The sequence below is a fragment of the Contarinia nasturtii genome, unplaced genomic scaffold, assembly GCF_009176525.2.
Source record: "Contarinia nasturtii isolate CC-2019 unplaced genomic scaffold, AAFC_CNas_1.1 Cnas_scaffold_810, whole genome shotgun sequence".
Taxonomy (NCBI): Eukaryota; Metazoa; Arthropoda; class Insecta; order Diptera; family Cecidomyiidae; genus Contarinia; species Contarinia nasturtii.
In genome coordinates, this window is record NW_022198157.1 from 1684776 (window position 1) to 1697410 (window position 12635).

Genomic DNA, 12635 nt, shown 5'->3' on the forward strand with positions numbered 1-12635 from the left:
TTGTTATTTTTTCCGCTTTATCGGTGCAACGAATTCCGTTTGATTATTCAAAGTGACCATTGTGTATGGCCATGGTATGTATATCAGCTGTGATGTGAGTTGGATTTTGGTGTTATTGTGCTGTTGAATAAAGGCATATATTCCAAAGTTGATAACATTCAAAGTACTTAATACGAATTCCGCTGTAAAAGTCAATGTTTTTAATTCGAGTCAAGTCGGTTGATATAATTGATTTCAGAATAAGATTTTTATTGATTGATCGTTATACTTGAAAACATATTTCGTGAGAATCGAGCATTTAGTAAGAGTCGATTGATGAAACAATGTAATTAGCTTAAAATTTAGAATCTCGTGTGTGTATAAAAAGAACTGTTTTCTATAGAATTATGGTGCCGGTATTATATGTTACAAACGAGTTTCAAAGCAATTCGATACATTCAGACATTAGGCTAATATGGAGTTTTTTCATCGAGTTTTGAAAAGACGATATGGTAAATGATATCCAAGAATGCGCCCCAAGCTGTTTTTGCTTCGTCATCCAATGAACACACTTGCACCAACACGGATACAATCACATCGCGGAGTTCCTAATCAAAGAAGTACGTTTTCAAAATTGTTTCAACGACGAAATGAAAATAATGTCATGTTGTCTGTGTAAATACTCACATTGAATGATTGACGGGAAATTTTTCGTCTGTTGTGTGTTTCACCGATTTTATTCCAAATTTGTTCTAGTTCGTCGACATAATTTTTCTTGTTCAAACTCGATATCGCTTCTTGAAAAACGGTCATGATTCGTCCGGCATGGGTACGAAATCCGGGAGTTCCCTATTTTTTTACCATTTTTTGATGAGACAGAAAAAGAAACAAATAGAAATTGAAAATAAAAGGAATAAAAATGTCTGACAAAAAAAGAGTCCTTGCAAAGACGTGTGTTTGGCATTTCGTGTACACGCACCGAGTCCCACAAATTTGGAATATAATTAATTAGTTCACATGCGAAAACACCTAAGGCGATTGTAACACGAAATGGAAAACCACAATTTCACATCGTATTTAAACCAGGTCGTACAGATTCACATATCTTTTTGGTGTGATGCGATGATAGCAGCATGGATTATGCTCGTCTCTGTTGGACTCCTTCTCTTCATTTTTGAAGTAAATTATATTGTAATCGTGTTGTATAGAATTGTGATGCACAATCACGTCATGCATGTACTTACTTTTAGCGAAAGCAACGGCGTATTTTTGAACGAATTGAATTTATCCTGATTTTTCGGGTATTTTTCGAAGTACGCAAGCAGAATTGCTTCGCCCGAATCGATTGCATTTTTCGCTGGAACGGCCCAAGTGGATTGAATTATCGCAATCTGTGACGGCGTTAGCGAAGTCATCATCGGAATTACTGTTGGCTTTTTCTGACAAGATGCAATTACACCCATTTTTTAGGTTTTTTTTACAATTTTGTTTTTAATGGATCTGTGTGTGTTTTGTGTGTGTTTGTTATGTTTTATATAAGTTTGATAGATATATGACAAATTTTCGATCGTTGAAGAGTGTTCGATGGCAGGGAAAATTTAGAAAAAAATATTTCATTTAATTTCCAATTTTTTTTTATTTAAAAATAAAACAGATTTACGTCCAATTTAAGCTTTCCAAATTATCCATGCAATAAACAGCTCGAAAAAAATTCAAGATTAAAAAAAATCAAAACAACTAAGTACGTGCATGATAATGCAAAAACAAAATTGGAAATAAAGACGATTTTTCATATTGAAATATGCATAAATTAAAAATTACTTAATAACTTGAGTAAAAAAGTAATACAATTTCTGCAAATGACTTCAATTGGGTTTGCATAGGTTTTAATGAGAAATTTCAGGTGAGTCTGCTTTAAGAGGTGAACGAAATGTTTTTTTAATGTGCGTCAAATTCCGGATATGTAAATTTAATCGTTTCTTCGTTAATATGATATTGACTTCGTCTTCATCGCGTGTATTACGCCGCAAAGAATGATGCTTGAATTTGAGATTATTTTTGGGATGAATTTTGAAAACTAGTTTTCGATAAGATAAACAAAGTCTGAAAAAGTTATTAAAGATGATAACTGGGTGCGTAATTTTGTTGTTGGAAATCGCCCATTGCAAAGTTAAGACCAATGTCAAACTAAAGATATAAATACGCCATGTACAATACAATAAAAGTATTGAAAGAAATAACAAAAAAACGTCTTTGTGTATTCTCGAATATAAACTTTTCTTTGTAAATATCGACTTAGCTTGGACAAAGTGAATCATCAATAAATTCATATTTTCTCAATTTAAATTCCAATTCTATTCTCCCAATCAATTTGCTCAAAGAAAACTGAATATTTTTTATTCAAATTTAATTGATTGAAAAACATCCGTCGACCATTTACAGTCGCCCCGAATGCAAAAGACGTCTTATATCCAATCCAAGCACTGAATTTGGCACCCGATAATTAAATAATCACAACGTTCATTAAAACCAAAGGAATTGCAACTATTTCGGTATGCATGCGTCGATGTCATTCCATTGGTTGGAATTGTAAATGTGCTCATTTCAAAATGGACAAAATGATTGAATGTGTGACTTGCACCGATTGTATTTGTTCTTCATGCTGTATTCAATCAATTCCGTCTATGGAATGAGTTATTGTTTGCGGGTCAGTGATAAAATGTATCGCTTGTTTGAGTCTGATATCCCGCAGAAATGTGATTTACACAAATATTTTACACTTTGCAGAATGTAGACGACATATATAGGATGTTTTTTGTGTCTCATCATTCAATCGAATGTGACATATATAAGGAAGTTTCTATTTTAATCAGTTTAAATATTTGTAGCATCTCTTAATTTGGGAAAAGAACACACGACACATGGAGAGACTGTACTGCTTGTACAGAGCAACCGTTAAATAAACAACCAGAAACGGAGTGTGACACACAAATATGACAAACATTTTGATTGAAATGTATCTCTAATATATATATACATGGATGTGTCGGTGTGGATGGGTAGATATTTTATATTTACGACTGATATGCATACATTAGTGGATTTCGATGTAGCGCCCAAGGAGCAAAAATCTCGTCTTATCGTACCTTTGACATAAACACTGGATTCGAGATCAAAACGCTCAGACGCGCATTCGACAAATGTGGATTGTTGAATGAATTGGAAAGGGGGGGGGGGGGGGGTAGGTTTGGAAACGCACAGCTTTAGCCAACATGTCGACTACATCATTTGCCTATGACAAATAAATTAATTACAACCAAAGTGTGCTCGAAGAAGAGATTCTCTAATTGAAAATTCATGTGAGTGTCTCTTTGGCCTCTCTCTCTCTCTCTCGGTTCAGCTCGGTTCATTCATTGCAGTATCAAGTAAATACACACAAATAAAAGTAGAGAATTTTGCTTGTATGAACCACAAAACCGCATTGAATGTTTGCAACGTGGAGTTAATCCCATAATTTGGCATCGAGCATAGATTTACTTGTTTACTAATGAATGAGTAGCGAGACTGAACACTTGTACTTGTATGGTGTTCATTCCCTATCTCATTCTTTCTTTCTCTCTTTCTCTCTATCTGTCATTCTGTACCAAACAGCGTGTACTCCCAAGACAATTTGATGTTGAAAAATTAGTTGCATCGAAAAGAATTATTGCGAATGGTGAGCAACATTATTGCGTCACATACACACACGAACAGCTTGTATCAACCGAACGATTACTCTATGCCACTGTTTATCAATAAATTAATCCATTGTTGGCAAATTACTCTTTGTTCATTGATATCTATCATTATAAATGAAAGCCGTTGTATTTCTTTGCAATTTGTTTTCGTGTGTGTTCGTTTTTTTTTCCTTTGTCGGTTAATTAGAAATTTAACTCCCTGCGATGGAGATAATATTCGACTTTTGACTAAAACCGATTAACTCAAGTTGTTTTTTTTTTCTTCTCGATCAATTGCCGATAGTAATAAGTACTTATGAACTTAAATAGATGATTGAGTGAATTTTTTTCAATCTGCTCAAGAAATTTTTACCATCTGTATACTCACGTAATGAGCGCAAAAAATAACGGAAAAGAAACTTAAAACCAAACACTCTTGATAATTCTTCTAACGAAAGAAGATAAACATTGCTTGAAACTTATTATGATTGACTTGCAATCAAAGTTTAATAATGAATTTTAAACAACCTATTAAAATCTGTCACATTTTTTCCTGCTCACCATTTATTCAATGCGTTAATTCAAGCATTGAATTTATGTGCTTCATTATGAACGAAAAAAAAAATCGAAACGTTAATAAAACTTCATCCCCAAATGAGGCACATAAAAGCCTCTCATGGTGGAAAAAAAAGCGGACGCATATGTCGTTGAAATGTCTCTGTTTTTGAAAATGAATGAAAGAAAAATTAACAAAACAAATTATGATAATTTGTTTGTCAGAAGAAAACTTTGCCTCTTTTCATGATGAAAAGTGACTCACACATGCACACACACACACACACTCACCCAGGATTGCCCAGGGGATGAAAAAGGAACGATGTTTTGAGCGAATTTACAGTTATCATGATTATCACATATACAATGACACCATATTAATTATGCTGTGAAGTGTGAAAAGATTAAGGCATATTGTATCCTATGAAGTCCGTCGTCGTTGTTCTCATTATTATTTGGCTTTCGTAGTTTGGGGGTAGATAGAGAAAGCTTGAATTTGTCTTTTTCGTTTTCTATGTGAGTGTATTTGCTATTTGAAAACTGTGGCTGGCACACAAATTAGTCTGGTAAAATATGTGAATGTATTTTTTTCTGAATCAGATTTGCACAAAGAGATACCCCATATTATATGTTTCTTTTTTTTCAAATAGCAAAAAAAAATATATAATAATGCATTAAATACATAAAATGTACACACGGCACACACGCACATAAAAGGAATAGAAGAGAAAAAAATGAATAAATTGCACTGCAAACCAAAGACGTTAAAAATGTGTATTCTATATGATTATGATGTGAAACAAAAAATATCGCCTTTAATGTTTCACTCGAAAGATATCTTCGCTGTCGCCTTTTTGCAGCTTCTCATTTGCTTTGATATATCAAACATGATGCCACTCGTTGCATGGCTCACATCATAAATTCATGTTTGTTTTTTGTTCTACAAACCGAATAAAATGCACAGCATTCTTATCGGATAGCTCGTCTATTTTTTTTCTTCGTATGTCTTCAAAGATGAAACGATATCACAGAAATCTTGATGCACTGAATTTGAATTCTATAAAACCAGTTTTGCAAACAACAAATTGTTGCGTTTCTTTAAACAACAGCAGAGATTGTCAAAATAATAAAAAAAATAACACAAAAAAGAGAGATTGAAAAAATGTCATGAGAGAGACAACTGAACGAAACAAATGATGATGCACACAATACAAAAACACAAATCTACACTGAAACCAATAAAAAATAGAGTGAGAAGGAAAAAAAGTGGTATTTACTTAAATGCAAAATGCAATGCTGATTTGTATGAACCGTTCGTTCGCTGTTATCGGATGGGAAATTCGGTGTATTTTCACACACAAACTGTATGTACTTTATGGGTTGTGATCACTCAAAATGTTTAAACAACACTGATATACCAAATGCTTTGGCAAGCGGTATATATACTCCAGTGTCGGCATGTCACATCACAACGCATTGCTTGGCTGTGTAGTTTGCCTTTGCTCGTGTTGAATTACACCGATGGAGCAATTGAAACGAACGAGATAACGTGTGGCGCATTGGATCGCATCGAATGCGAACGCGAACGAGTGAGCGAGAACAAATTAAACGAAAAAAAATTGTTTTATAGCAACAAATGTGATGAACACAAAGTGCTACCATGTGCTATGCTATCACATTGATTTCATGCAAAATGTTATCACTTGCACTCACTATTTGTGTTTAATGGAGTTCACTCGTTTATCGAAAGAGAGGCACAGTGTGAGTAAGAGAGACGGCACACGATCAAGACGATTTTCGTTTTTGCTGGATTAAATAACTCAATAGTTCTCATTAAAAAAATGTTTCTAAATGCGATTTTGCACCGTCTATACATTTCATTGATATGAATTGGAAATAATCATGCTTGCACCCGCACAGAGTCTCAAATCTTTGGTGGTCGGACGGACGCTGTGGAGCGAATATAGTAAAATACGCATTCCAAAATGACACAGTTCAGTGTGTATGAAGTGCGAAAAGCACACACCATATTCGTTACACTGCGCTGACGACGACGACGACGACAACGGTGGTGGATACAAATTCACTTGTCGTATGAGTATATTTAAATGGAATAAGAAAGAATTATATGCGGTAGAATAAACACAGCATTTGCATATCATTTTCTCACTCTCTCCGTTCGACAAGTGTGTCTCGAGCAAACGACTGACTCGCTGATTCTTGCCACAAGCCAATTGAGTGTGTTGTATGTTATGCGGATTTTGAAACAATATTTAATATCACCATGACACAACATGTTCATTGGTTACATTGCACCAAGCACCATCGCATCATTTGCATATTTCTAACACTAAAAAGTATATATATATACGTGTGTGTATTAAAATTGGAAATAAGAGACACGGAGAGATAGAAATAGAGACTATGATGCGACAGGACATATTCGACGCCACGAGTTTTTCAGCACTTTCTCAAGCATGCCTACCATAAAACGTTGTTTACTCCAACATGATTACATTTTTTTCTTCATCATCTTCATTCTATTTACTGTTCTCTGGTTACAAAGATCAACAACCGACTACAAAAAAGAATATATGTTCCATCAAATATAATCTTCTTTATGGGTGAACGATATTGCATCACATTTTAATATGTATAATGCAATGATAATTCGATATCTGTTGTCATTTGAATTGCAAAACATTCCCACTGACCCAAAGTGCACAATTTCCATCACTGCTCTTATGACAAAAATGGATTTTGTCAACGCTGAAGGGCGATTTGAAACATTCGGCGAGAGAGAGAGAGAGAGAGAGAGAGAGAGAAAAATAAAACGACACTTTCGAAAATACAATACAATCCGGATGATGGTTTTATCATTGGGATAACATAAGGTGCAATCCCATTGGTATCAACGTACTGCAACAAACAACAAATAAACGATTAGTCAAAAGAGATTACGTTTATACGCAATTTGCACGTTATGATCCGGCATTCCAATCAATAACAAGCCATTTGTCCATTCTGCGCAATTTCTTTATTAATATAACTATATGGATGAGAATTTTTGTGAATAACATTTTAAAATTCAATCAATTTGGTTGACGTCTTTTTCTCCCTCTCTGTCTTTAAGACATTCTCAAACAGTCAAAAGATGTTATAACATAACACTTTGGAATCATTGTGACACTCAGTCAATTAAACTGACCCCCTCAATTAATTGATGAAATCGATTGATTGACTTGTTGAAACAAAACACAATCCAAATAAATAATAACATGGCAACAGAAGAAAAAAACGAGTTAAAGCAACACATCCAATCGAATGTCTTGTCAAGTTTCATTTTTTCCCCCCCCCCCCCCCCTTCCGACATAAAGACGCTACTATTTCTTTTTATATTACATTTCGACTAATTTGGCTCAAATCCAATTGATCGGACATGAAACGGATAACGAACCATTCGATTAATGACTGGAATTCAATTTATGCAGTCACTTAATTATGGATTCGAGTCATGCAAACGGATGAATAAATATCAAACTATGCAAACCATCATTGCACTGTTTGCTTGGTTAATTGAGCTTAAACAAAAACCAATATTTTCAAAAGATAATTCAACAGATCACGTAAGCATTTTTTTTATCCTTTTTCAAATTGTAAATATTCTTCCGATGAGGTCATTGTGTTTTTTCGTCTTTGAACACTTTTGTTTACAACAAACGTTTGTATTTATTTTTGTCGGGCACAATTTTTGTCCTTGTTGAATACTTTTTCGGAATGATATACCTGCGTAATATTGATTTGTGCACGTAAACTTCTCTTATAATATTATTGATTTTGAATATTAAAAAGAATTTTGGAAAAAAATCCACTTAATGTATTTCGGATTCAATGTTGTTTTTAAAAGCTTTTTTATATTTATGTTACATTTTACCACTACTGAGGGTATAAATTTCGTTTTTATTTTTTGTTGGCATATTTTTTAAAAAACTACTCCGATGGAAATTCGTAGAAATTTATTTCCTAAATTTCTATCGGAGCTGTTTTTTAAAAATTATACATTTTAGTCGATTCAATTAACATACGTAAAAGCAAAAACAAATTACGAATGAAAACAAGTCCAAAATACATCCAAAAAGTACATGAATAAGTAATCATGCCAAACGAAAGTACGTAGAGGGTAATAAATGTCATATTTGAATAATCAGATAAAATACATACCCTTCTTAATAGGCACAACGGATTTTTAATTCAAATTTATTTTTACGATATCAATTTGCATACTATTATCAAATCAATACGGTGTCAATTTCTTAATTAAAATCGAAAAAAAAAATTGGAATTACAAGCGAATAAAAAAGATTTTTTTTTTTCAAGAATGTGTCTTAAAATTTTATTTGGTAATTGCGATACCGTGCGTAATAGAAACACAATTAATATATGTCTAATTTTAAACGACTTTCGGACCGTTGCTAGCGGTTAAATCTCTCTTTTCTATTTTTCGCAATTGTTTCTTCTTCATTCGCTTCAATTTGGCTGGATTTTTGATGATTTGGACGATTTCATTTTTCCGTTCATTTTCCAGGCGCCGCTTTGCATTTTCCTCTCGACGCTCCTTCTTTTCGATTTTCTCAAGTTTCTTGTCTTGCTTGATTGATTTTGACAATTCTTTAATGTGTTTCAATTCTTCGCGTAATTGTTGCTTCTTCTCAAACGGTCGTCGATACATTGACTTTTTGATTGTGGAAAATCTAAAATGAAAAATATACTTCAATTAATCGATGCCGCAAATCAGAAGCATTCAATAAACAGAAGTCTGTGCTTCAAATAATCGTTCCACTACTAAAAGAAGAGTAAAAGTACTTACCTTTGTTTAACGTCCTTCCATGGTCGTCCTGACTTTGGTTGGCCTCGAATCATTTTTGGTGCATTGACTTTCTGAACCGGCGGTTTGCTACCATTTGTCTTCGTATGGGAATTTTCATTGTTTTTTACTTCGGTTTCCTTAGTTGAATTCTCTTCTTGGATTGAACTAATAATGCTAGCGACTAATGCATCGTTGTTTTGTTTCTGCGGTGTTTTTTTCTTATTCACAACTTGTACGTCGGCATTTTCATCGGCCGCTACACTTTGAGACGCTGTTCTACTTCTGGTTCGCATTTTTTTTAACTGAAATTACCGGCAAATTTACAAAATGTGAGAAATTTTCAAGAAGAAAAACTATTGTTTAAAACACATGTAATCAAAATAGTATCGTGTCAAATGTGACAGTCGTATTTGCGGTCCATGTGTTGTTAATGTTTATTGAGGTTATGTTTGTATGTTTTTAATATTTGTTTTTATTTTAAGATGGAAAAATTATGCTTGGATGATAAATAAAAATCTGTATCAAAAATCAATTCAAAATACTGTAATTTTATTGAAAATTATTTAAACTGAATCCAAACAATATTGCAATAAATTCAAATTTCGAAATAACGTTATCGAATTCTAGTCCATTCGAACTGAGTGACTTCTGCTGTCATAGTACGCAGCCAGTTTGTGTGTGTATTAGAATCGCATTCACCGCATACAACAACTTGTTTAGGCTATATCGGTTGTTTGTCAAATGTACAACTTTTAACATTGCGGCATTTTTTACGATTTGGCGTATTTTATCAAAAACACATTTTCACCTATCTATTTTCGTGCAAATTCTCGATAATAATGTCGCAGAATCCGGAAAACACTTGGTCGGCCGCCGAAGCAAAAGAAAACCAACAAGAAATTGCCAAATTGGTTAGTACAGTTTTTTTTTCTTTGTGTGTTTGTCATCGTGAGGTTGTTTTTTTTTTGCGTCATGAATATTCTTGGAAATTTTTCTTTCGTTTGCGGTGGTGCATACATTTTTTAGGTAGACAATTTGTCATTGCAAAAGGATGGCGAGGCTAAATCCGAAGATGACGGTGTCGACGTTTCAAAGTATGTACAATTGTTTGTGCGTTACAAATTTTTGCTCGGAATATTGATAATTTCTTTACTTACAGTCCGGCTGACGCTAGTTTGTTGCAAAAAATCATTCGTAAAGGTTTGATCGATACAAGGTCCGAATTGGATATCATTCGACAAGATCCAAATTCACCGCTTTACTCGGCAAAAACATTCGAGGAATTGAAATTGTTAGTTATTTGTTATTTATTAGCGAATTGCTTTTTATGATGAAATTTTTAATCGAAATTTTGTTTACAGGAAGCCCGAACTTTTGAAAGGTGTTTACGCCATGAATTTCAACAAACCATCCAAAATTCAGGTAATCAGCGTAATCAAGAGGTTTTGGTATAAATTTTGTGGGTGCAATGCATAGCACGTGCTTTGAATGAAGATGACGCAGTTTGTCTATGAATGAATACGTCTATTATACAGCATCAATCACAATGATTCATTTGCTGATGTATACGCTCTGTCATTCTACTTTATATACACGTTCTTAAATGACATTTAGACAAATCGTTTATTCTACAACGTCACCAAATCATTTTAATTGATAGGAAACGGCACTTCCCACATTGCTCGCTGATCCGCCGCAAAATATGATCGCTCAGTCGCAATCTGGAACAGGAAAAACGGCTGCATTCGTCATTGCAATGCTAAGTCGCGTTGACACATCGAAAAACTACCCACAAATCTTGTGCTTGTCACCAACATACGAATTGGCCATTCAAACTGGTGAAGTTGCGGCCAAAATTGCACAATTTTCACCTATCAAACTACGGTATGCTGTTCGTGGTGAAGAAGGTAAGTGAGATGAAGAATTTTCCGGTCGAAAAATACGGCAAAATTGTAAAAATTTCACATTCATTGCAAATTCAGTTGCCCGTGGGTCAAAGTTGGACGATCACATAATAATCGGTACACCAGGAAAGGTGCTCGATTGGTCGAGCAAATTCCGTGTCTTTGATATCAAGAAAATTAGCGTTTTTGTGCTAGATGAAGCCGATGTCATGATTGCAACACAAGGTCATCAGGATCAATGCACTCGAATTCACAAGTAAGATCATACTACTCTATTGACCATTTTACCTAATTTCTCAGGATTTCAATACCTTTTTTTTAAATTAATTCAACTCTACCAGACAAATACCAACAACATGTCAAATGATGTTGTTTTCGGCCACATATGATCGGCAAGTAATGGAATTCGCACAACACATTGTCAAGAATCCGATTGTGATTAAATTGCTGCGTGAGCAAGAGTCATTGGACAATATCACACAGTACTATGTTCGTTGCCGTGATCAAGATGAAAAGTACCAGGCTATTCAAAACATTTATGGTGTCATCACCATTGGTCAGGCCATCATATTCTGTCATGTACGTATTTTAATGAAAACTCACATTTGCACTAAGTGTTACGATAAAATTGATCCGTCTCTTTCGCAGACCCGTAAAACCGCCAGTTGGTTGGCTGTGAAGATGACAAAGGATGGACATTCGGTGGCTGTGTTGTCTGGTGAATTGACCGTTGAACAGCGATTGGCTGTGTTGGATCGCTTCCGTGCCGGATTGGAAAAGGTTTTGATTACAACCAACGTTCTATCTCGAGGAATCGACGTCGAACAAGTCACAATTGTTGTAAACTTTGACTTGCCGGTTGATCAAGAGGGCGACGCCGATTGCGAAACATACTTGCATCGAATTGGTCGAACCGGACGTTTCGGTTAGTATCAAATGGATTTGTGATTAAGTCATTCAATTAGAGTGATATGTAAACATTCGTGTCATTTCTAGGCAAAAATGGAATAGCAATCAATTTGGTCGATTCGGAAAAGTCAATGAATGTGTGCCGAACAATCGAAAAACATTTTGGAAAGAAGATTCATCTTTTGGACGCCGATGATTCCGATGAAATCGAGAAAATTGGCTCATAAACAGGATACACTGTGCAGTGCATTCTATTCAAAACATTCATTAAATCCAGTTACTGTTAACAAGTTAACAACATACATTGCACTCAAATAAACATAAAATTATTTTAAAAAAAAACTCATACACAATTACTATGAGACTCTTAACATAAGACAAAAGAAAATGTAATAAAAATACAAACATTTTTCATCGAAAAAGCAAAATCAATTATGTCTTCACTCTATTTATTTTTTGTTTTATAGAATTCACATCAATTTCTGAAGAAAAAAAATCTACAACAAAATTTCATGTTTTTTATCAATTATTTACCATATTCTATTGATGTGATTTAGAATATTAAAGGGAATGGGAATGTCTACATAACGACAAACTTTCTCAAACGAAACATTTTGCTGGCCGGTTAGCTAAATGAATTCAAATATTTATGACTCTGCTGGTGTGTTATTTTATTGGAACCATATAAATTAAGGGAAAAAAATG

General features: G+C 34.2%; 3 protein-coding genes across 4 annotated transcripts; 1 reads left to right on the top strand and 2 right to left on the bottom strand.

Annotated features, from left to right (window-relative positions):
* Nucleotides 1-225: 225 nt before the first annotated feature.
* LOC116341949 (globin CTT-VIIA) lies at nt 226-5667 on the bottom strand. Of its 2 annotated transcripts, XM_031769383.1 has the most exons (4): nt 5528-5667; nt 1224-1418; nt 667-828; nt 226-587 (listed from the first exon to the last, which is right to left on the bottom strand). In XM_031769383.1, exons 2-4 carry the CDS (start codon nt 1395-1397, stop codon nt 450-452), a joined length of 474 nt encoding a protein of 157 aa, XP_031625243.1. In that variant the 5' UTR covers nt 1398-1418; nt 5528-5667; the 3' UTR covers nt 226-449. The 2 variants fall into 2 exon arrangements, with proteins under 2 accessions (XP_031625243.1, XP_031625242.1); XM_031769382.1 differs by lacking the exon at nt 5528-5667 and having other exon boundaries at nt 1224-1457.
* Nucleotides 5668-8618: 2951 nt separating this feature from the next.
* On the bottom strand, nt 8619-9534 carry LOC116342085 (coiled-coil domain-containing protein 86). Its single transcript, XM_031769577.1, has 2 exons — nt 9118-9534; nt 8619-9001 (listed from the first exon to the last, which is right to left on the bottom strand). Exons 1-2 carry the CDS (start codon nt 9408-9410, stop codon nt 8701-8703), a joined length of 594 nt encoding a protein of 197 aa, XP_031625437.1. The 5' UTR covers nt 9411-9534; the 3' UTR covers nt 8619-8700.
* A 293-nt stretch (nt 9535-9827) lies between these two features.
* On the top strand, nt 9828-12358 carry LOC116342084 (DEAD-box helicase Dbp80). Its single transcript, XM_031769576.1, has 9 exons — nt 9828-10028; nt 10144-10211; nt 10277-10408; nt 10479-10539; nt 10778-11024; nt 11100-11277; nt 11363-11600; nt 11670-11946; nt 12018-12358. The coding sequence occupies exons 1-9, from the start codon at nt 9957-9959 to the stop codon at nt 12155-12157; spliced, it is 1413 nt and encodes a 470-aa protein (XP_031625436.1). The 5' UTR covers nt 9828-9956; the 3' UTR covers nt 12158-12358.
* Nucleotides 12359-12635: the final 277 nt, after the last annotated feature.